Source organism: Triturus cristatus, chromosome 1_2, assembly GCF_964204655.1.
Source record: "Triturus cristatus chromosome 1_2, aTriCri1.1, whole genome shotgun sequence".
In the NCBI taxonomy this organism is placed as follows: Eukaryota; Metazoa; Chordata; class Amphibia; order Caudata; family Salamandridae; genus Triturus; species Triturus cristatus.
Genome location: NC_140580.1, coordinates 962817423 through 962842865, shown reverse-complemented (window position 1 = coordinate 962842865; position 25443 = coordinate 962817423). Strand labels below are relative to the sequence as shown.

The following is a 25443-nucleotide window of genomic DNA, read 5'->3' as shown; positions in this document are numbered from 1 at the left end:
ACTTTCTGCTTTGCTATAAGTCACCATTGGTGGGAAAGGTATGCCCAGACGTGGGTCCGTTGCTCGATGCACCACTGGATTCAAGCTAGCTTGGCCAATGAGGGGTGATACCATGAAATTGGCCCCGGGATGCTGGTTTTCCGGTCCATGAAGGACCCAGCCTGGTCTTTCCGGGCTGGACTGTTTCCATGAGGAAAGGGTCAAGACTGATTTGCATATGACTGGGTGCCAAATGAGGTGATGTGGTGAGCAAAATGATGGATTATACCCAGATCTGTGAATGTTTGAAAAGTTTCAACACTCCATCCATCATTTTATTTTGTCAAGTTGCTATATGAAAAGGCGTCAACACCTTTGGTAAGAATGCTGTTCAAAGCCTTAACACCAATTTGTCTAGAAAAAATAAGGTATTCGAAGGCTTAACTGAAAGGCCCTGGAGCTCACACACCCTGCGTGCGGATGCTATTGTAACCAGAAAATTTGCTTTTTAGGTGAGGGGGCAATGAACAACTGTGCATTAGTTCAAAAGGGGTATGCATGAGAAAAGTGAAGTACGAGTTACTTAACTTCGGTAACAATGTATCTGGTAGAGACGATTCTAGCCGCACATTCCTTCACGTAGAATTATCCCCAGGCGTGAGACTGGATCCGGACACTTTTTGCCACAGCATCCCTGCACGCCGGGGGCGGGGCGACATCACGCGACTCTGCCCAGGCGTCGTCTGCATACGTGATGCCAGTGAGGTCACATAAGACCCGCCCCGGCGCGTCCACATTAGTTTCCTTCGGAGAACTTTTCCACACCACAATGAGGAACCACCAGATAAAAAACTGTGGAGGCATGGGAACAGTGTGCGAAGAGCAGAAAAAATTGGAAAGAAACGCTGCCTGACAACACCACCAGGGTAGTGCCAGCACCGCAGAGCCCAAGGGCAGGGAAAGAAGAAAGAAGAAGAACCAGCAGAAACTTGCGCAGTCACCCTGCCAGCACATGGACAACCTCCCATCCCTATGCCCCAGAGGCAAGAACAGGCGCAAAAGTCGTGGCACACGTAGGAAGCCCCCCCCCTCCCCCATCCTGAGCAAGGAATGGGACCAGTCCCAAGACAGACAGGGACAACCAACCTCCAAGCCACCCCAACCTAGAGGGCATCCACCCAAAAGGGACAAGGGGCAAGACAATGCCAGTTGACCCTTAATCAGAATATAGCAATGGAAGGAAGGGAGGGGATAGAAAGCAATCCCCCCAAAACCTGGAGTAGCCAGAGCCTCAGGGCACCGGAGCACCGGAACCCCATCCTCCAAGTACCAAAGGAGGAATGAACCGCCCCCGACGGAGTCACCTGCAAGAACAAGGAAGGCACTCACAGGAGACACAGGCGCCCACCGGGAGGCGAGTACCGAAGACCAACCCAAGGGTCCTCGCAGAATTGGGGAGGAAGGGCGGGCCGTGACGGAATCTGCGGCTAGAATCGTCTCTACCAGATACATCGTTACCGAAGGTAAGTAACTCGTACATCTGATAGAGACTACTAGCCGCAGATTCCTTCACGTAGAATAGATACCCTAGCAATACCCCCTGGGAAGGAGGGTCTGCGAAAGGACCCCATCAGCCAATGCAGAACAGAGGGCTCCATAGGGGACCAGAGCTGTGGATCAGGTAGAACCTCGCCCCTGTCAGGCCAAGGGAACCCTCACAAGCAGAACCCCACCGACCCCAAGGGGATGTAGGGGGGAAAGAAGGCTGAAGAGGCCTGTACACTCACAGTAGAGGAACCAAGGGCAAGGACTGAGAGGCCAAAGCACCCCACTCCCCTCACAAGGCAACATAGCTTCTGCCAAGACAGGAAAGCGGAAGAAGAAGAAGAGCAGCCTAGAGGACCCAAGGAAACTTGGGAAAAGAAGGCGAACCCACTCCAGATGGAAAGCAGCCTGCCAGCCAGAACAGCGCCGGCAGTCAAAGCCAGAAGCAAGAAGAACAGCCCGAGTCCCCAGGAAGGCCGAGTAGGCGACGCCTAGCAAGGGAGAAGACAGGATCATCCCAGACTCAGAACAGGAGCAGGGAAAGGAGGAGATGCCCGGGCCACCACTACGAGTGGCCGTGCACACAACCTCAGGAAGCAAAAGCAACCTACCTAAACGCCATGGAGAACAGGCACCAGAAGGCGACCATAACTCTCTAGCAGAGCGCAAGCCATATGACAGCTACCACTACCCCACATAGGGTATGTTAAGTCCTAAGATATGGGAACCCTCTTTGGAAGAACTTCTGCCGCAGAGGAAAAAAAAATGAGCCACGGGGAAGGAAACACCCCCGCTGAAGGCTTGACAAGCAGCCCAAATAAGCAGAACACCCAATCTTAGAGCCAAGTCTGCGCAACAACTCCTGCAGAACTACAAACATGCAACACAAGGGCCGTCCAGCAGACAACAATGCCAAAGTCCCAAGGAAGGACGTAAACGGCTAGAAAACACACTGCACAGCCAGAACCGCCGGCCTAGGAAGGCCCAGAATCAACCCAACTCAGAAGTTACTGAGGAGGGGACGGAGGAGGAGGAGGATAAGGCGGAGGAGGACGGAGCCCTGCCAAGAGCCTTTGGATGGCGGTGTCAGCCGGGGCATGGAACAACAGGCTGCCATCAAACGGAAGGTCGATGAGTCGCTCCCGAATATTCTCAGGGAACACTCCGTCCCGAAGTCAAGCATGGCGACGGAGAGCGACTGAGGAAGCCACGGCCCGGCCCAGCACCTCTGAGATGTCCAGAGCGGAGCGGAGAATAAACGCTGCAAGCTCCCGGCCATCCAATGCATGATGCCATAAGTCAACCAGGCCAGACTCCTGGGACGCTGCAGATCCCAGAGACTCAGCCGAGTACCACAAACAGGAGGAGGCCCTAGCCAGTAGACACAAGGTGTTAAGGGCCCGCTGGTCGAGGCGAACATGTTGCGTACCCAAGAATCCAGCCAGCGGGCCTCTTCTAGGGACGGCAGAGTCAACAGCGGTGGCAGGGAGGGAAAAGCAGTCTGCAAAAGGGGGCTGGTGGCTGAGGGGTGAAGGAAAAGACACGCCGGGTCACGCGGCGCCGGGAGGTGCCGGTGCAGAAGATGCTGAGGCACTGGGTCCCCTGAGGCAGGACGCTTCCAAGCCCCCGTCAGGGAAGAAAGGAGCGAACCTTCAAAGGGAAGTAAGATTTCCCTCCCACCACAGCCCTGGTGGAGGACCTCCAACAGATGGTCCGCCGGAAAGTGAGTCACCGGATCACCCATGCGCAGGATCCCCACAGCCGTGGACACCGCTTGACCGAAGGCCGCACCCGCCTCCGTAGGGCCCCGCGGTGGAGAAATCAGCTCCTCCGTGGGCGACGGCTGCAAACTAAGGCGGCCGTCCCCGAGGCCAAGCGCGGCGGGCAAGGGCCAGGCCTGGAAGTCAGAAGGAGCCGAAGAATGAGAGACCTGCCACTCTTCCGACGAACACCTCTGCCCCAGGAAGGGTGGGAGCCGCCTTTCGACGCCGGTGAAAAAGACACCACACGGCGACCAGTCTCTGGGGAGGATGACACCAATATGCATGCCTCAGGAGAAGAAGGAGTGTCCGAAGACAAATCCACGGTAAGACCCCTGCGCGGAGCCGTAGAATCCGCTGCCTGAGGTAGGACGTCGTTACCAGCTGGCATCGCCGGACAAGGGACCTCCAAGTCACCCTGCACCGGGTGCTGGAGTGGAAACCGGAGTAGAGCTGGAGCCGACCCGACCCCCGCCGAGGCAGCCACCTGCGCGGGGGAACGAGACGGGCCTGGGGAGTGGCTCGAAGCCCTCCGACAGCCGCGGCCCAGAATGAGGCGAAGATCACTCGGCAACCCAAGCGGCGGCACCAGGGACGATCCAACCTCCGACTTGCCCTCCGACGAGGCAGCCACCTGCGGGGAGGGACGAGAGTGGCCCGGAGAGGGATGAGGGGTCTTCCCTCGTCCTCGACCCGGAGCGGGATGAGGAGGGTCCACCGACCCCTGTGGCGCCGCACGGTCCAGCTGCTGCCGGCGCCATAGCGGCGACACCTCGGACTTAGACAGGACCGCCCTGTCAAAGGACCGAGAGGGGCTTGGGATGCGACCCGAGCCCCGGCGACCTCCCGCGACACCACAGGGACCCCGCGGGAGTTTGCGGCGAGGCAGAGATGCCATGGCCTGAAAGAGGTGCCCCAGAGGAGCTGCACCCCAACAGTACCACATCCTCCAAGCCTGGATCCGAACCAGTCGGGCCGGAGCCACCGTCGGCGCTGCAGAGGGCCCTGCGTAGAGCGAGGGATTTGCCGACGCCACAGGAGGGGAAGGAGGAGGAGATGCCAGCGAGGCCTGCAAAGCCGCCGCGTATGTCTCCATTTGGACTCTCGACGCCCCAACACCGGGAAACGGTGGATAGGACGACACGCCGGGCTGCATCACCCGCGGAGAGTCCCCGCCCCCGTGAGGCCGGAAACCAGCCCCCGGGGACAAACTGCGACACTTACCCACCGGGGAGCGATGCTCACGTGACATCAGAGAAAGGCGAGGACGACGACCACGGCCGAGTCTGAAGCCATCCGTCGAAGCAGACCGAGGGGAGGACGTCGACCTGGAGAGACGTGCCGAGAGAAGTTTCATTCGGTGCTCCCGCCGCAACTTCGGCTTCAACTGTTGGCACTGCGTACAGTCTGTGGTGCCATGATCCTCCCCAAATACCACATACAAATGAGGTGAGGGTACGTCGCCGACATAAGATGCCCACAAGACGTGCAAGTCTTAAAGCCCGAAGGCATTCGCACACTGTTCCACTAAAAAATGGAAGAAAAAAGGGGCCTAACAGGCCCGTAGCAAGGATCGGATCCGTGTTGCACGTGGAAAAGGAAAAAACTGATGTGGGCGCGCCAGGGCGGGTCTTATGTGACCTCGCTGATGTCACATACGTGGATGACACCTGGGCGGAGTCGCATGATGTCGCCCCGCCCCCGGCGTGCAGAGATGCTGTGGCAAAAAGTTTCCGGATCCAGTCTCACGCCTGGGGATAATTCTACGTGAAGGAATCTGCGGCTAGTAGTCTCTATCAGAGATCCAGATTTAAGTCCCACCGTGGCATTACAAAGAGCTTAGGTGGAAACATATGTTGCAAACTTCTAAGTAGACACATCACAACTGGTGATTTAACAATGATACCAGGTCTTGCAAACATAACAAGAACCCTCAAGGGCCGACAGATAATCCTTAAACAGGTCACAAAAGCAAGTGTTTGCTGGGGCAATGAAAAAGCAAACAATACATCCAACAGTTTGGCCTGCAATGAGTCGGTCTGACAAGCAACGAATAAAGTTACAAACTTAACTCAGCACCCGCTATAGACCGATTTTGTGGAAGGCTGCCAGGATGGTAACAGCTTTGGGAGGGAGGTCAAAGAAGCTCAATCTCCATGCATGGAAATGCAGGTTGAGCAGGCCTGGGTGCAAGACCCTGCCCTGTTGCTGTGTTAGAAGATCCTCCCAAAGCGGCAACCTGATCGGAGGTCAGATGGTCAAACCCAGAAATTCCAGCTACCACATTCTCCTGGCCCAATCCGGAGTCACCATGTTGTTCCTTATCTTTTCAGATCATGGGACAGGTAGGCAATGTCACAAAGGCATACCCGAGTCCTGTTTTCCACTGCATGTGGAATGCATCCCAAATGAGCAGCCTTTTTGGGAACTTCAGCACTCAAAAGTGTAGACATTGCCATTCATGATTCTACAGATGTCACTGGCTGAGCTTGTCTGTCCTGGCATTTAAAGATCCATGCAGGTGATGTACCACCAGAAATGCACTGATGATTCAGCCCGGTCCCGTGGTGCAAAGCCTCCTGGCACAGGATCCATGACTCCCGCCCTGCTTGTTGCAGTACCATATGGTGTTGGAATCCATGAGCCTCCCCTTTAACAGCAAGCAAATTGCGGGCCTGTGCCGGACAACAGAGTCCTCTGATATCCACCTCTCCCTGATGACCTCCCCAACGAGCAGTGACACATCTGTCACTGCCGTCAACTGTGGGTGGGGCAGAGAGAAGAGTCTGCTACTGGCCCAAAGGCGGTCAAGCAGCAACCAAATGCAGATCTTCTGCAGTCTACTACAACACCTGGATGGAATCTTATATGTTCCAATAGTGGTGGGTACACTGCGACTTTAGGTCCCACTGAAAAGCTCACATGTGCTGTCTGGCATGATCAGGTGAACAGGATGCAGAAGGTTAGTAGACCAAGAAGGCTCAGCGCCATCCTCTCTGACACCTACAACAGAGGATGAAACATCGGGATCATAGCCTGAATGTCCTGGACATGTTTGTCTGGCCAAAATGACTCATCTGAAATGTAGCCTCTGTGAAGGAGTCAGGTGTTACTTCGATAGGTTGACTGATAAACCCAGTGAGGTGAAGAGGTTTGCCATCATCTCGATGTGGTCTGCGACTGACGTGGCAAGCTCGCCTTCAACAGCCAGACACCGACGTCGAGGAAGACTGGCACCCGACCTCCGCAGATGGATAGCTACCACCAACATCACCTTTGTGAACACCTGAGGAGCTATGGTGAGGCCGAAAGAGAGCATAGCAAACTAAAAGTGCTAGTGGTCAACCTAGACCGGCAGGTAGCACCTGAGGGCCTGGAGCAGGGGTTTGTGAAAATAAGCATCCTGAAGGTTCAACACTATCATCCAGTCTCTGGGATGCAGGGAAGATGGAACACTGTGACAGGGTGAGCATCTTGAATTTGTCTTTCACGGGAAGGCGTTGAGAGGGCGAAGATGTAGAACAGGGCAAAGGCCTCCATTCTTCTTGAGCACAGGAAGTAAGAGGAATAACATCCTGTGCCCACCTCCGAGGATAGAATTTGCTCTATGGCAACTTTGGCCGAAAACCTCTACACTGTTGTAGGATGGACAGATGGTCCTCAGAAAGGAACGAGCAGAGGAATCTATTAAAAAAATAAAGAAAAAAGGGGTAGAGCTCCAGATCTGTATATGAAGGTGCGGAAAGAGATGAACTGGTGTCAGTGTGCATGGGTGGTGCTTTTATGCACTCCTCTCATCACTTTCGGAGCAGAACAGAGTCTACACAGAGTCACACAGTGCCACCTACTAGCACTGCAGAGCAATGCTTTTTGAGTTTTCCAGATCCAGTCTCACACCTGGGGATAATCACAAAGTGAGGAATCTGCAGTTAGAAGTATCCACCAGAATTGGAAAATTCTGACCAATGAGGATCCAGTGGATATTCTTGGACAAAATGTCCTGGAGCAGCAATAATGGGCCGTAGAAGGTGGACCACTCTCAGAAATAACATTAGTTGCCGGTGACGGTAAACAGGACAGCATGGACCAGTGGGCTATTATGAGAAGCTGGGAAACAATGCGGGTAGGGGATCTGAACTGGGAAACTCTTTGTGTTACTTATACTGGGAATCTCTATGCAGTGGGGACAGAGGCAAAAGGCAGAGGTCAGGGTGGATGGCTGCCAACCAGTGCTCCTTGCTCAAGTGGTTCTTCATTATTTTACCCACAGTTAAAAACTAAATAAATAAATTACATGGATTTCTGAGCCATCAGGCTTTACAAATCACGTGCTCATAGTCAACTTTGGGAACTTATGTAATCTTCAAGTTTCTTGCAAGGACTCAGTGAAAGGAATGCAGGTTCTGCACAAGGGATGTTGGTGCAGGTACCCTGGACAAAATCCCTGCAATTATCCAATCTTGGACACCAATTTAGACAGGTTTGTGAGCTGAAATCCCAACAGCTGAGTTTTCTGAACTCAAGAAAAATAAATGGTGTCCAACAAAAACCACAACCACAAACAGCAATTCACTGGTATCACTCAAGAGTTCTAGTGTTCAAGGTCAGTGGTGCCAGAGAGAGCACTCACTAGTGTTGAATTAAAGTCCCAACAGGTTGTTAATTGTTTCTACAGGACAGATGTAGTGGTGGGTCAAAGGCCACTATGGAGTCTCAAAGGGTTTCTAAACTTTAGGATCATGTATGTAATAATCAACCTGTAGATGTCTGCAGTTTACAGTAGCTCTGGCACTCAATAGACTGGGGTCACCACTGAGAATACTGGATTCACCAGTTCCCACTGGAAGCTGTATTTTAGGGTAAGAATGAATTCGTACAAGCTAGAAAGATGGTCCACATGGTTCCAGAGTCAATATGACCTAATCTATCAGCTCAAACAAAAAAAGAAAACTCTGGAGCAGTGAATGTGGGCTTATCCCCTGGCTCTTCTATCATCTAGGGCAGTAGGGTGACACAGGCACTATAAGCACACAGACTGGGTCAGACCAGTATAGGCTCACCCATTCATTAACAGCAAACAAGAAAGCAGCTTAATGATCTAGATGATGTTGTACCTGAATCTTATTTCTTCTGTTCAGCTGGGCTGCAAAACACCTATGTTTCACACAAAGTACCGCAATTTTCATAATTTTATGTACCTTGTAGGGTGAATCAGTAGGCAGCCTCCTCATAGGAATAGACATAGAAAGGCTTGTCCAGCCAGTCTATACATTTTCTTCCACCTCGCTTAATTTCCAAACAGCCTGGAATGTGGGGAGGTAGCCAGCTTCACTCAAAGTGAGGCTACATTTTGAGCACCCCCTGCCATTGATGCCATCTTTCTATAATGTCTTGCCAACAAGGAGGTTGGGGCACAGTGTGGGCTAAATCCTTCCTAGATTCCAGACGGCAGTGGGTTGGCGACCCTTTCATCAGTTGTTAAACCACTAATGCAGGTGGTGCCACAGGGCTCTTCCTAAATATATTTATGTCCCACTGGCAGAATCTGCTGGTGGCAAAATCATTTCCTATGCCGACGATATGCAGCTGTTTCTCTCTTTTGAGAGTATCCCCCATCAGTAGAGAAGTCTTTTAAGCTTGCATGCTTACGGTTTTTGAGTGGAAACACAGTAGTAGGCTTCAATGTAATTCGGACAGCAATTCTTTTATTTGGGTCCCAACTGGTGGTAAGCAGACTGGTTTCCACACCTTCTGGCTCCCCCACATCCTTCCTTAGTGGCAAAGAACTTGGGAGTCAAATCTGACAACCAACTCTCTTTTCAACCGCAGGTTTCAGCAGTGGTTGGTGACTGCTTTGGCTGCTTCGCGCCATTAAAAAGGATTTGGTTAATTACCCTGTAAGCATCTGTTCATGTCATGTTGTGCTGTAGATTCACATACTCTGCATACTCCTGCCATCTAGTGCTGGAACCGGAGTTGTGCAATGTAGCTGCTTTATTTATGTCAGCTATGGGAACATTTCCTAAAAAGGCCATGGTTGCTCCCTTCTTGAGAGTAGTGTGTGCACTGGCAGGAATAGGTACAGGTCTTTTGGCTTTAGCAAAGCAAGTCTGAATGCACTTTACTATCCATCTGGCTATGCATGCCTGCTTTAGATATAGGGTTGCCTTTGTGTGGTGGTGAAAAGGTGACAAAGAAAAGCTTAGACTATCTGAACGTTTAGTTCTATCAATGTAGAACATAAGCGCTCCTTTGACATCTAATGATTGCAGAGCTCTTTCTGCAACAGAATCAGGTTGAGGGAAGAAAACTGGCAATTCAATGGATTGATTGATGTGAAATTGTGAGACTACCTTAGGTATAAATTTAGGATTAGTTCTAAGAACCACCTTATCTTTGTGTATTTGGAAGAATGGTCCTTCTAAGGATAATGTCTGGAGCTCACCAACATGTCTGAGTAAAGTTATAGAGAATGAAAAAGCCACTTTCTGTGATAGGAATTGAAGAGGGCATGAGTATGGAGGCTTGAAAGGAGGTCCCATGAGTCTTGTGAGTACTATAATACGGTTCCATGAAGGTGCCGGAGGAATCATGGGTGGAATAACATGTTTAAGTCCTTCCATGAAGGTTTTAATGACTGGAATTTTGAAAAGGGAAAGGTGTTGCCTATTTTGAAGATAAGCAGCTATGGCAGCGAGGTGTAAGGGTATATAAGTATATGCTAAGCCCACCTTTTGTAAGTGAAGTAGATAACAGATAACATTTTGTACTGTAGCTGTGAAAGGTACAATTTGGTTTGAGTGGCAGTCGCAAACAAAATGTTTCCATGTAGCTGCATAGCAAGCCCAAGTAGCAGGTTTTCGTGCTTCTTTAAGAATGTCAACACATTCTGCTGGTAAGTTACGGTAGCCAAATTCTATAACCTCGGGAGCCAGATCACTAGGTTTAGAGTTTTGGGATCTGGGTGTCTGATTTGTCCGTGATTTTGTGTGAGAAGGTCCGGCCTGTTAGGGAGCTTCTTGTGTGGAACTACTGAAAGATCCAGTAATGTGTACCAAGGCTGATGAGCCCAAGTGGGAGCTACTAGAATCATTGTTAGAGATGTCTGCCTGTGTTTCCATACCAGAAATGGAAGGAACGGGAGAGGTGGAAAGGCGTAAGCAAATATCTCTGACCAGCTAATCCACAGTGTACTGCCCGTGGATGGTGAGTGTGGGAACCTGGAAGAGAGGCATGGGCATTTTGCGTTTTCTGCAGTGGCGAAAAGAACTGTTTGTGGACAGCCACCTTTTGGAAGTAGGGTAGGAGAACTTCTGGGTGGAGTTCTCGTTCGTGGACTTGTTGCTGCATCTTACTGTGAAGGTCTGCAAAGTTGTTGTTTATTCCCAGAAGGTATTCCACTAACAAGTGAATGTGGCGATGTAAAGCCCAGTTCCAGATGGTCTGAGACACTTGTGAGAGTTCTGTAGACCATGTCTCCCCTACTGTTTTCGAAGATAATACATTGTTGTCATATTGTCCGTCCGGACTACGACACCTTTGTGAGTGAGGTGAGGTAGGAATTCTTTCAATGCTAGGTGAACAGCTTGGAGTTGAAATGGAGCGATTGATGTTTGCCATCCCACAGGCCCTGTAATGTGATGTATTGGAGGTGAGTACCCCATCCCATATTTGATGCATCTGTCGTGAGAGTGAGGTGGAGAACAGGGTCAATAAAAGGCCGCCCCTTCTTCAGATTGTTGTTGTTTAACCATTGCAGAGAACGTTGAGTGTGGCAGTCTTTCAACACTAGATCTCTTAACTGACCCTATGACTGTGACCGCTGATGAGCTCGACATTGTTGTAATGGATGCATATGTAATCTATGGAAACTATGGAAATGCAAGAAGCCATCATTCCTAACAGGCGCATCACCACCTTCACTGTGAGTTGTTGGTAGGTCTGAAAGTGGGGGAAATATTGGTTGAAAATTTTGAATTCTTGCAGGATTGGGGTAAGCTAATTGTTATTGTGTGTTGAGGGTTAATCCTAGAAACAGTTGAATTTGTAATGGTTGAAAGTGAGATTTAGAGATGTTGATGTTAAACCCCAAATTGTGAAGATCTATTGTCATTTGAGTGTACTGCTGGCACTGATGAAGAGTGCTGGCTTTGTAAGCCAGTCAATCAGATACGGGAATAAGTGGACAGCTTGCCTTCTGAGAAATGCTGTAACCACGGCTAGACATTTGGTGAACACTCAAGGTGCAGTGGTGACCCCAAATGGCAAAACTTGTACTGTTTGCCCGCTATGACAAATCTTAAGTATTTGAGATGAGCTGGCTGTATTGGTATATGTAAGTAGGCGTCCTTTAAGTCTATTCTTGTCATAAAGTCGCCTTGTAGAAGAAGTGGAATGACATCTTGAAAGGTAACTATATGGAAATGTTCTGATAGACTGTATTTGTTTAAGAGCCTGAGATCTAAATTTGGCTTTAAAGACCTGTCCTTATTGGGGATTAGGAAGTATAGAGAGTATGCCCCTGATCTTGAACAGGGCTGGGCTCTATTGTACCTTTGAGAAGAGTTTGAACTTCTTGTTTGAATAATGTTTGATGCTCATATGACATTATGTGAACACCAAGTGGAATGTTGGGTGATGGGGTAATGGGCTCTAGACAACATCTATTCTGTATAATGGCTAATACCCACTTTACTGGTGTGATGTATTGCCAAGCAGGTAGGTAATTGTGAATTCTGCCCCTGACATGTCTTATGTGGTGAGGGGGAAGATTAGGGTAGTCACTGTTTGGGAGAGGATGTTGCTTCATGTGGGGAGGCACCCTTACCTCTACCTCTGGTGTTGTTTCCTCTATAGGAGCCATGGTAGTAGCCCTTAAAGTATGATCTCTGACCTTGCTGCTTTTGTTGAGAGGTGGAAGCCTCAGAAGAAATGTATTTGGAGGTTTCACGTTATCCTGAGCGATGTAAAAACCCACGAGTGGAATATGTTTGAAGTGCCCCCACAGCTTTGGCCGTCTCAGCATCGTTTTTTTAGTGTGGAATCCACCTGAGGACCAAAAAGATGTTCTTTGTCAAAAGGCATGTTTAAGACAGCTTGTTGAACCTCAGACTTAAACCCTGATATTTGAAGCCAAGCGTGTCGCCAAAGTAAAATGCCAGTGTTTACTTCCCTGGCTGCAGTGTCTGCAGCACCTAATGCCCACTGTATGGAAGTATTAGTAATAATTTTACCTTCAGACACTAACTATTGTCCACGTTTTTGTGCTCCTCTGGGAGATATTGAAATAGATCTGCCATTAGATCGCAGTAGATGCAGTCATAGTGCGCTAGGAGAGCTTGCCAGCTAGCAATACGCAAATGATTGGCAGCCTGAACTGCAACTGTTTTTCCCACAGCATTTATCTGTTTACTTTCTTTTTCAGGAGGCGGAGTGTCTCCAGTGGCCTGAGAGTTGGCACATGTGCTGTTGTGGTAACTAAGGAGTCTGGTGGTAATTGCCCTCTGATGTAAATAGTGTCAGATGCTGCGGGTTTTTATTTTTATCTACCCTAGGGGCGATGCCTCTTCCCCCACTAGGGTCTTTAAATTTGTCCTCAGTATGCCTAAGTATCCCTTTTAACAAAGGCAGGTATTCAGTAGCGCTAGGTGTGGTGGAACGTGTGTCAAAGAGGAAGTCATCATCTAAAGGCTCTTTTTGAAGCTCCACAATGTGAAAAGCAGCAGCTCTTGATATGACCTCCTGGTAAGAGGTAGCATCTTCAGGAGGAGACGGGCGTGCCAGATAGATATCAGGATCCGTGCCAGCAGGGGGATCTGTGTCATAATTGTCCCAGGGGTAATCTCCCTGTGGCTCTCCATACTCACCAGTGTCTGACTATGGAGACCCTTGTGGCCAGTCATCAAGTGGCTCTCTTTGATGATACGGTGGTGCATGAGAGTGTGGAAGTAGTGGAGGTGGAGGTGAAGGTGGTGGAGTTGATAAGAGAGGTGGAGGGCTGGTAGCTTTGTCCATAGCATTCCTTTTTTGACAAACTGTCCTGTCTAAAGGTTTGTCAAAAGTAAGCTTCCTCTTAGGTGGTGGAGGAGAGGAAGGTGTAGACAGTATACGTCCAGTATATGCCTGGATGTGAATTTTTATCTAAAGCGTGTCCAATTTGTCCTGTAACTTGGTCAGGATTGGTCCCAACCGAGCTTGGAGGTCAGTCTCGACTTTTTTGGCTCAGAAACTTTCAGCTTGGAAGCAGACAGCGCACTCTGCAACGAGGTAGAAGATGTCGGCTGTCGGCTCAGTACCGAAGTTTGCCTCTATGCCGGTTGGTGGTCTTGGTCCGAAGAAGCTGAAGTAGATGGTTGTGACTTCTCATGCACAATCTGGTGCTGAGCCCAAAGACTCTGTAGCTGTTTTTCGATGCCGGCCATGGCTAGATAGCAGTGGTGGCCCGGAAACCTGAGATTTTGAGACCAGCCGAGTCGAATGTTTTTTGGTAGGATTTTATGCTAGTGGACAGGGGGGGTGGTGCACTCACAGACAGTTGAGCTGGAACAATGTAATCTACCTCAAAGTCCTCTTCATGCTATGCGCCAGATGTTTCATCGACAGATAAGACCGCCTCTTCATCGGTCAATGACTGCTCCTGGGCATGCTCCCCATCAAAGATGTCGGGGTGTCATCGGTGACTCTGTAAGACATCTTGAGACGATGAGCCCTCGAATCCCAATGAGTCTTTTTGGAGTAGAAGGACTTGCAGGCATCGCAGACCACTTCGCTGTGCTCAGGGGAGAAGCACAAGTTGCACATGAGTGTTAATCTGTGTGAGGGTACTCCACGTGGAAATGCTGACAGAACCAATAAGGCTTGCGTTCCATTACCAGTGAAGCATTTTTGTGAAGACTGGCAACAAGGGAGAAGGTAGGCCTCAAAGGGCACCTCCCTGAAGAGGCTTCAGTCGAATGGAGTCGAACCGTCGGAGTTTGTAATGCGAGTCGCAGAAGGAAAAAGGTGAGTGACAACAATATCACCGACAACAGAGAAAAAAAACAGAGAATCGAACCAAAATGGACTCAAAACACGGAGAGGGGACACACAGGTCCAAACCCAACACCAGAGAAAAAACACAATCTAACAATGGAGTCGATGCCATGCGCATCACTACCAAGAGGAGGAGTCACTTGACAGTGTGGCTCAACAGACTTCTTCGAAGAAAAACAACTTGCACAACTCCGGACCCAACACTAGATGGCAGGAGTATGAAGAGCATGTGTATCTACAGCCACACATGCCATCGAACATGTTTCTGCTACCTCTTCATTCTAGGAAGACAGTGATTCATACCTTGATTACATCTTGGCTTGCTATGTAAATGCGCCTTATTTAGGGCTGTTGGAAGCCCTGCTAGGTCGACTTCCGGTTGTTCAGAACTTCGCCTCTCACCTTATTTTGAGACTACCGAAGCATACCCCAATCTTCCCTACCTAAGATATCTCTATTGGCTTCCCATCAAGAAGCGGATTCTTTTAGAATATTTTGTGTTGGTTCATCACACTTTCTTGCGAGTCCTCGCTAAAAGATTTTCACACTATTGTCTCCATTAAGAGCATTGTGCTCGGTGAAGGCAGCTTTGCTGGTAGTGCTGCGGATCAGGCGCATGAGGAAGGAAGGGCGCGCCTTCTCTTTCTTGGCCGCTAAGTCATTAAACCAGCTCCGCTTGAACTGCGAACTTTGGATTTGGAATCAGTTTTCCTTAGGAAGCTAAAAACTGGCTTTTTTCTTCTGCCTAATCTAGTCTTCTGGTATTCTTCTATTTTTAGTTGTACCTGCAGTTCATAGCACCAGGACATTCCTTGGAGTAGCTGTGCGCTCCAGAAAATCTGCACTTTACTGTATTCATTTATTGAAGAGTAAATGAAAAATGATGTAGGAAGGCCAGCAGATTCATATGATCATCAAATTTAAGGGAAGAGGGACTATTAATCAGCAGAACATCAGAAGGAAGAATGGTATAGGTTTTTTACAACAGTTTATTTTAAAAGTGACCACAACTATTTTTTCTTTAAACAACTCATTTTTGTTTATTTGTCTGTCAGTGACATTATTATATATGCTAAATGACACACTTGCATTTGTACTCTGCTCCAAAAACCAACAAGGGAAAATGGATGCCACTAGTTTTTAAAGAGTGTGTAGTCACTACAAAGATTCTTCAAGAACACTTCTCCACAAAAAGAGAAATCAGTTAACGTGTGAGTATTTTAAAATACTTTAAAGTATTATAAAAAAAGGAGTGCAGGTGAGAGAAAAGCTCTTAGTTGAAAACTGTATAAAATGTGTTTAGCAGGTGGGCAGAGTGAGAGGGAAATACCAATCAGTAATGCTCCTTTTCTAGGGCACACTACAGGATAGATGTTTTTCTAATGGGAATTGCTGATGGATGTGAGAGTGGGGCTCAGAGAGTAAGGAAGGGACAGTCTGATTATCATTTAGTTTTGTTAGCCGAATCATAGTGATGGTGCGAGTGAAAAAAACAGTAGGAACCTTCCTGAGCGTGGAGATGGAAGAGATTGCTTTGTTGATGATGCAACTGGTTCTGAAGATGGTGTGGGCCAGCAAGTGAAGCCAATGGAGTTCCCTCAAGATGGGGGTGATGTGATCATATTTTTTCAGCCCCTGGATGATACCAGCTACAGCATGTAGGATGTTCTTAAGGGGGAGTAGTGTGGAGTCTGTGGGGCCATAAAGCAGGGCACTGCCAACATCCAAATGCAAGAGTATGAGGCCTTAAGCAGCAGTTTAGAGGTCACATTCTGGGAGGAATGCTTTGACGTTCTTAAGTAGAGGGAGCTGGTACCAGAGCCGTCTTGGTTTTGGCAACGATGTGTTCCGTGAAGGCGAAATGAGTGTCCAGGATGAACCAGGGTGACTTGGCATTAAGTGAAAAGTTGGGTTCAGATTTGGCCAGGTTCATTTATATCCAACCATGGAGCAGCAGCACGGAAGCACAGTATATTCTGCACTGGAGTTCTCTCACTATTACACAGCGAGTACATGCAATATTAGAGCAATGCCACTGTTAAGCAGTCAGTATATATTCCGCAGTGGAGGGCTTTCATGGTTACATAGTCAGTATACCAATAACTTTAGCTCACTTAAGGCTGGCTAGGCAACACTTGAGCAGTCTCAGCGAAGCACATGGCGCATCGAATTCGGACAGTGAATAAAAAAGGGAAAATAGCGCCATATACTCCAAGAAGAATGAATTTATAGGGATTCTAATGCAAAAACATGGAAAACTGTGAAATGTAATGAAGTCTAAACACCAACTCTGGGAAAGCAGCTGTGTAGCATGGCAACGCTTACATATTTACTAAATACTGTTCACATAGTAATGTAGACCATGTAAGGAAAACAGAAAGAGTCACCTAAAAGAACAGGACAGCAGTGTAGTGTTTAGAGCTGTGACAGTTATTCCTGGCACTGCATCCTTTCCACCACTAAATCATGCTCTGTCTTCGTTTGTACGTCTACTACAGCTTTCTTGGACTGACCTATAATGACATCTGGCTTCGCCACTTGGGCTTGGCTGACAGACTGTTTTCTGAAGCCAATGAAGCTTGATTTGGTGGCAACATGGGCTGCTTAGGGTCTAAATGCATGACAAAAGCACTACAGCCAGACACAGCCAGACACAGGAGTGCAAGAAGGAGCTCACCAATACACACAAACAGTGGCCTATACTGCCTCGTGGTAATTTATGAATGGCACAGGCACGGCAATTGGTCCTTGGAGGATTGCCAGTTATTTGCAGGCAGTAGACCAGGAATCTTGTATTGTTACAGGTGCCTCAGATCGAAAATGGAATTATATGTCAAAAGCCTGTTGCCTCAAACTCTCTTGGAAACCTTGTAACCAAGAGTCTGCAGTTAACACCATATCAACACACTATGTTTACATTCCTGATTGACCATCTGTTCCAACAACAACCTATCAGCATACAGCGGATTGTTTTAATCCTAAATTGTATTTAGCTAATTGTGTCTTCCCTCCAAGAAGGCCTTTCGGCAACTACCCCATGTAGATGTAAAGTAGATCCAAACTACAGCAGCACAAATGGACAGAAAAGCTCCAAGCACATTGCTGACGACAGCCTTAATCTTCCCTTCACTTCTGGCCTCTTGGGCCACAATTTCTGGTAAAGAAAGGCATTCATTTGGTTTCCATCTCAAACATGGTTCAGTGACACCTGAAGTGGATCCCTCAGATGATCTGCTTTCAGTTGATAATTTAGTGGGTGGTCTCTGATGATCATGCTAGATCTTGTCGAAAAGGCTGTGCCATATGCCTCCAATTTGAACGCAACCATTGCATCCCTGCACTGCTTGTGTTAGGGAGTCTTCCTCTAATGTATGTGAAAGAGGAAGGGCAGAGAGCACAAGAAGTGTTTTCTTAGCTCGAGAGGCGCTTTCTCCACAGATGGAACTGTAGCAGAGAAAGAATTTCTACCTGCAGGCCTCAAAGTGCAGGGGCTCCACCCAGCCATGAACAAGAGTGACTTAAACTCCTGCCCTCTCCTAATGGTCTGAACATTTGTTAACTCTGAAGCACTGGAGAGCTGCAGATCTTGTGGTGGCTCTCACTTCCTGGTTCACAAACTAGAAGTTTTTTCTATACATTTATTGAGAGATCCTATGGTGTGTTTACAGAAGTCCCTAACACAAAAATCTCTTTCTACATAAACTCCATGTTTGACTGTAATACATAAAAACTACATTATATGATAGTAAAAACATACCTTTCAGAAATGTAAGACCAACAGAAACCAGGAGGATATGCAAAACTCAGTAATATCCTACAGGTGCTAAGCATCTCATTTGACATCTTCAACTCCCCTTATCTTCCTCCTCCCATTTCTATCTCCACCCCTTTGTGAAGAATACCTTCATGGAGGTGAAGTTTCTTGCCCGGTCGAACTGGAACTCCATCTCAATGCAACCTTTACCAGTACTTTCATTTCTCCAGCCAACGTAGTCATAGCCTGGCCACACCCTGTACTGGATGCTCTGCGTGAACTCATCCTGGCCAATCACACTGTCCGTGAGCTGACCCAGACCTCCAAAAAGATGCCTGGAGAGAAGAGAGACAATCCAACTGGTTAAAGTAGTGCCTGTTCCAGGAGGACTCTGCAGAGGAGGCTTTCGTGGATTACTATTCCTAGCTTGGGAAGAGTATCTCAACACTTAGAGCAACACTTCACGCTGTGAAACCGTTTGATTTACAGCCCCATTGCAAAATGATTACAACTTGAAGTGACTTATACCTACAAGGCGTGGAATCATTTGAAGGGACCACGCCTCCTTCTTTGTACTCACCTGCCACAAAGAGAGGAGGAGAGGAAATTGTGTGTGCAGCTCTTGTGAGTTCAATATTAGTGAACAGATGCTCAAATGGACGTAACAACTAAGGCCATGGAAAGCCCAGGGGACTATTGAACCGAGACACAATTTCAGCTACTATAGTTAAAGAGCAGTGGTCATTCCTAAACATAATTTTAAAAACAGTATGAGAATAAATAAGTGAAATGTTTTTGGGTTAGGGTAGAGTGCAGAGGACAGACAAAAAGCAACAGCAAAGATAGCCAGTTATGTGCCTCAGATGAACACTGTCCCCATTCAAACATTTTGCAGATAATAAAATATACATTCAGAGAGTCAAAATGAAATGTGCATAATCCTTTTCCCAATTCTTTACAATCTAGTTTCTAGCTACCAAAAAAGGCAAGACACTCGGTTCTATCCCTCAGTGCACTCCCAAGCAGAGCCCTCCAGGGTCTGATAATCTTCATGAGGACATTGTTTATTTCATCGATGATCCCTTCCCAACATTAGCACTGGCAGCGGCACTTTAACCCGGTACACTCAACTGCTTCTAACAACACTAAGTTAGGACCTTGAGCTGGGCATAGCCTCCTTTGCACCCTGCAACTGGTTAACACACTAAGCCCTTTTCATTAGTGAGCCTCCTGTTTACGTACTTTTTGTTTTGTTGACTCATCTGAACATCTCAAGATTACATTAGGATGCTTAGGCATTTTAATCTGGAGCACCATTTCCACCGCCAACTATCGGGGAGGGAGGCAAACTTCCACATTCGAAGCAGTACTAGGCTAAACAAGCTCATGAGGACTGCCATAGATGTGGATATGGTTATTGGGTGTGAAGAGGTAAAAATCACAAAGATAGATGGATTTTACTGTGGTCTTAACTTTATGTTTCTTATTTTTAATTGTAAGTTTTAATTAACTGAACAAGTAATTATGCATTCATTCCTTCCCAACATTATCTTCCATTTAAAATCACATTGTCCCAGGTGTTGAAAATGGTTTCCAAATGGAAGCACAGTTAGCCCCAGGGAACACGTAGTGCACAGTAGAGAGCTTATACAATGTCCATGCCAGTTGAAGTACTGGATATGTTCAAGACCGGACCCATGTGGTATGGGTCAGTTTCACCTTTTGGGTGTATCAATTTTAATATAAAGATTCTTCTTCCGCGTTGAAGCAATAGCTTTGCTTTTAGATGACAGTTCTTAAACCTTTTGAATTCTGGGGACCCTTTGTGATTCATTGCCTGAAGCCAGGGGCCTCTGCCTAATGTATTTTTGTGATTTAAATCATAAAACAGTACACAAAAATACATAAACAAGAATACATCAAATACACATTAGAATATTGTATTTATTTCACAAAAATATACTAAATATACAAACAATCCAATTTTAATTCAATCGGAAGGTGGACCTTTGCTACATTTGATTTTTTTCCTAAAAAACTAAATAAGTATTCTAGACTGTAGCAGATAACTTTGTCTTTCTTGCTCCTAATGGATGCTCTGTTTTTGTTGGTGGATACCAGTGCTTCAGTTGAGGCTACCAATCATCCATACTAGACTCTGTTTACTGTACTTTGCTGTTCTTAAACTAAGGATACCAACTTAATTTCATATTCCTTCACATTCGCAGAGTTTAAAAATAAATGTTCAATTCTGATTTTTGATGTGGATACATAAAGTTTCTTGCTATGTTAGTATTATTTAATTTTCTAAACAGTTGAAGATCTCCTTTTAGTAGGCGTCATGGACCCCCGGGGGTCTGCGGGCCCAGGTTAAGAATCGCTCATATGAGAGATTTCGGAGATATTGCATCATTATTAATGTCATTAGAGTGGGAGCTACATCTATCCCAACTGTTCTGCGAAGCATACTACATATATCAGAGAAAGTGCAGACTTACGTTCTTGATTGTGATAGCAGAGAAAAATAAGTGTATTATTTTCAATGCATTCATCACTGTTGCATTTGTAGCTTTGTATTTGATTATTTTATTTTTGTGTTGAGCAGTACATGTCACCTTATGGCCATATCAGAAACCTTACTCCTTACCAGGGCTCAGTAAGGCAGTAATCGAGATCACTTCTTGATCAACAGTGGTGATTATCTGAGTGACTGATCAATAGTCAGATCATCAGGAGTCTAAAGAGGAGTGAGTGCAGCCGTGGCCCGTGCAGGTAAGAGCTACGAGGCAGTGGGGCCTGGTGGGGGGGATTTCGACAGATGACGATGAGGGAAAATTATTTATTTAATCTCCCCTCGTTGTCATCTGTTGAATCCACCCCCCTCCCCAAGCCCGGCCCCACTGCTCTTACCTGAATGGCCTCTCCTGAGTGAGTGTAGGAACCGCCATTAGATTTACTCAAGAGGGAATATGGGTGAGACCAGTCAGGTCATCTTAGGATCGATAATTGGGCCTCATTTCCCTTAGCTGTACATATAGAGCGCAATTAGAAGCGGACTACCTGCCAGTATTAAGAACTAAATCAAACCTGAACACTTACATCCTTCAGACAAGCTCAAAGAAGGTATGTCAGACCTGTCCCACCCAAACTCTGGTGAATCACTTCTTTCTGGTGCTCTGGTTACAATCTGATCCTAAGCAGACTCCAGAGAAAAATGCACACGAAATCCAGAGAGCTTACTGGCTAAACTTACCCGAAGGACACTTGGTTCCCCTTAACCCTGAATATGATTGACATGAAAACTGGGTCTGGAGTATATCAAAAATCCTATGTATAGATTTACTGCATGTAAAGGTGGGCACGTGTGGCAGGACCCGTGCTTACCTGCGCTCATGGTATCCATCATACGTAGTATCATTCAGATAGGCAATAGGGTAGCCGGGAGACGCAATTATGCCTCCCTCAGGAACACTGTATGATTCCAAGCCATCTGAAAAACAAAGAAAGTTGTATGTAAGTTGGTGTTTGTGGATTTTTTGCAGGACTTTGTAAGATAAAGGGGGCTGGGACGAACTTTGTTTAAATCATAAAGAGATAGATGCTGTACCACATGCTGCAGCCAGTATTCCTTCCTTTCTCAGTTTAGGGCGAGGGTGGTGAACCATCTCATCCACATAACATGGGGTAATATTTCAATGTGGCAACTGGCTGCCCAAAGAGATGTTTAAATTATGCCGCAGTAAAGCACATGAAAGTATGGCATAGCTAGTTCTCAGAACGCATACAGCTATATCTTTAGTCATTCATAAAGATGAGGGCAAAACAAACAAACATGTCACTGACATTAAACCAGAGTGAAAATAAAATACAAACATTCATCACTACTTGGAACTAAAGTAAAACGATAAAGATTGAATGATTGTGTGATCAAACAAACGTAACAATACAGAGAAACATCTCATTACGACCGGGACAAACTGAACACACAGAGAAAACTCAATGTAAACACAGAGCAAAGCGAAAATAAAGAAAAAAAAATCACTGTCACGCTAGACCAAAGAGAACACACCATATTCACAAGTTTAAAGCGAAAATAGAGAAAATTAGACCAAAGGCAGAACCATACCAAAGTAAAAAATACAAAAAATATCTCATAGTGAAGATGGAGCCAATTGAAATTTAGAAGCACAGCTGATATTGTAATTAATTCACTCTTATGTCAGACCAAAGTGAAAACAGAAAACGCAGAGCGGCGTTAGACCACATTGATAACAGGGGAAACTAAAAAGGATGCCTGGCCAAAGTAGAAATATAAAGGAATATCTCAATGTAATATCAACTGAAAATATGAACAAATACCTAACTTAGAAATTAGACCAACATCTAATATAGAAAAGGATGTTGCAGCCTTAGATCGTTGCAAGGACACACAAAATAAAAAGTATGCTTTATGTTTTATGAAATGACCAGCTATGATTCAGAATTCTTGCAGCTGATTCCAACAAGCCTCGCGAACCAACAAGACACCCCTAGACCCTGATATTTCAGGATGGTCAGACTCTGATCCCTGAGCAAACCACATGTAGTGCAGAGGCCGAAATTATGATTCCTGAGAAGTGCAGTGCCCCTGGTAATTATTTGGTGTGTAAAGTTCCCTCCTCCCTGTGGTAATATCAATCCGGTACCTCTCAGTAAGTCAAACCTGCTTTCTGCACCAACACCCGCATGGTGGGCCCCACTCTGAAGAGCTATACTTATAGGTGATAATATCACACCAATAGATTCTAGATATGGAGGGACCGGAGCACTTCTACCAAGGACCAGAGAGTGATCCATGAGGGACCGGAGCCAAAACGTTGGAATGTTCTTGACTCCAAATCAGAACCAATCCCAAATACCTCCAATTCAGGAAACTGTTAAGATCGGACACTTAAGAACGCTTTTGCCCACGGGTTAACCAGGGCCCACCGTAGAAGAGCATCAGAAGGGAGAAGCAACCCACTGACTGGATTCTCAATACGCTGGTTCAGGTATTTACAGGTGTAAACAGTGGTTGGCAGCCAAAAACCCTTAATTTAACCAAGTCAACAATTGACAAAGGGATTGCTGACAGGTGTAAATATATTTACCACCGTAGATTTCTCTGCAGGACCAACCACACTTTGGACCGCCTACTTCCCTCCCCATGGGTGGTGTATGGAAGACGGCACATCGACAGAAGGAACCCATAGGAATCCTCATATAAAATTCCCAGTAGTACACGTGGAAACCTACACGTGGTGTAGGAAAGATCCCGAATTCCAAGAAAGTGCATTCATGGCCAGATCTGAATCAGCCCCCAAATAAATGAATGGGTTATAGGAACTCTAATGAACATACAAGGAAAGTGCTCTGAGTATTTATCATTCCTGGGACAAACATGCCCAGGGGCTGGAACACCATCCCTTTAAACATCAGGCTAGACTCTTCCTTTGATGCCTTCAATACTGTTCATGCATCATCTCTCAGAATAAAGGATAAAGATGTGCCTTGGTCTGCAGAACTGAGGAATCCGTCCGAAGGTATTATAACTACTCCTGTAGAAATTAATGACATTGTTTCTCAAAGGGTACATTGTGTTTTTCACCTGCATTTTCACATGTGACAGTGATATTTACTTCTATGTTCTTAACTGTTGTTCGGTTTGTTACATTACTAGAAACATCATACATATCCTTACTATATGTAGGGTCACCTGTATAACCTACAAAGTGTATATTCTGTACAAAGGTTTACTACCCCTCTGTCTTTGAGTATATTCTATGCAATAATCACTCACTGAACTGTAACTTGGAAACTGACTCCATATGAAGCACTCTGTCACCCCTCGGTCTGTCCCTCACTGTATAAACTACTAATAAATAAATCCATTACATTCTGGTGGTGCAAACCACAATAATCAACTCTGATAAGGTTGAGAATCTTTGTCATCAAATGCACCTATTCAACACTTACGGTTTTCATGCACCACAGACTTTCTACATGGAAACAAGTTTTTGCAGGAATAGAGAGAGGGCACCATAAGACAAGCAACAGGCAAGAGAAGCCAAGCTGACTGACTAACCCAGCCTCGGAAAAAGGTGACCTCTTGAGTTACTGTGGTCAGGGAAAAGCCCCCAAGCATCGTCAGCTTACGTCTTTCCAGGCAGCCGGCTGCATTTACGCCCCTGCTCTCGACGAGACCATGAATCACACGTATGCATCATGGGGCTAAGAGCCTAAAAAATCCTCAGACCCATAAGAGATGGCGCCTACCTCCAGGTACGGCGAAGAGTCTAGCCTTTGTAATCTACTGTCTGTGGAAAACTGGGGAATAAGAGTCAGGTGGAGGGAGGCCTCCACATAGTATTGCGGTGCATAATGAACTGGTCGCAGATCTCTAATGCCAAGTTGTGTAATGAAAGCCGTCAAAGAAGAAGGGACCAGCCTTGAGGCTGCGCAGATGGACTCAGCCAGACCACAGACTCGGTGCTAATTATAAATTCTGAACACCAAAAAAATGGTTTTCTTAGAGCTCTCCAAGCTTAGATGCTCTGTCAGTGGCAATTCTGTCAAGAAACTTGCAGCCAGTTCAATGAGTAGCCTTCCCAAAAAAGCTTTAAGTGTGCTAAAATTCACTAAACTGATCAACTAAACAATGTTTCAAGTACAGATGGATAAGAAATCCGAGACCTAGAAAGGAAGAGCCCCCTTTAGATCGGTGACTGGAGGTGATTAGGCGTTAGAGGAATGGCAACGTAGTTTAAGCAGGCGAGACAGGCTGAGGATTTACACGAACAGTCACATGATGTGCGCAGTCAACAAGGTGGCTTATCCTCCTCCACTTGGGGTGCTTAGATGTCCCTGGAAAGGTTGGAAAGTGTATTTACTAAGAAGAATAGGAGATAAAGAGAAAGAGAAAGAGGAGAATTTAAAAACACTCTCTGCTTCTAGTCACCTCTGGCTCTCACCGCTCTGCCCCACTGCTCAGAAGAGGTCTGAATTGAAGTATGTTTAATTTGATGGGGGCATTTGAAATTAAAAAGACGTCAAAAGGGAGTGTGAAACAATTAGGAGGTGCTAATCATTTTGTGATCGATCAACGGCAGCAAGCAAGTCTCGCTGGACTGCACGGTGCCTCTGCCTTTGCAACCTTCATGGAAAGTTGCATTTTTATTCTTTCATTTAGATACCAACTGCCATGCCTGCATCACTTACAAAGAACTCAAATGCAGTTTTTGTTGCTTGCTTGTCCCTGCCTGCGATTGTGTTTGCCTGTGCTGCATTCTGACAGGACCCAGCTCACTTAAAGGCGTGATCTTTGCGCTACACCTTGCTAGTCCACAGTTTCAGAAA

General features: G+C 46.6%; 1 protein-coding gene across 1 annotated transcript in view; it reads right to left on the bottom strand.

The window, feature by feature from the left end:
* The window catches only part of LOC146868456 (discoidin domain-containing receptor 2-like), a 445309-nt gene that overhangs the window by 83624 nt on the left and 336242 nt on the right, over nt 1–25443 (bottom strand). Inside the window, exons 8-9 of the mRNA XM_085610198.1 lie at nt 21454–21559; nt 18218–18404 (exon numbers count right to left, since the gene is read on the bottom strand). Of these exons, the coding sequence (XP_085466324.1) occupies nt 18218–18404; nt 21454–21559 (293 nt within the window). The remainder of the gene's footprint in view (nt 1–18217; nt 18405–21453; nt 21560–25443) is intronic.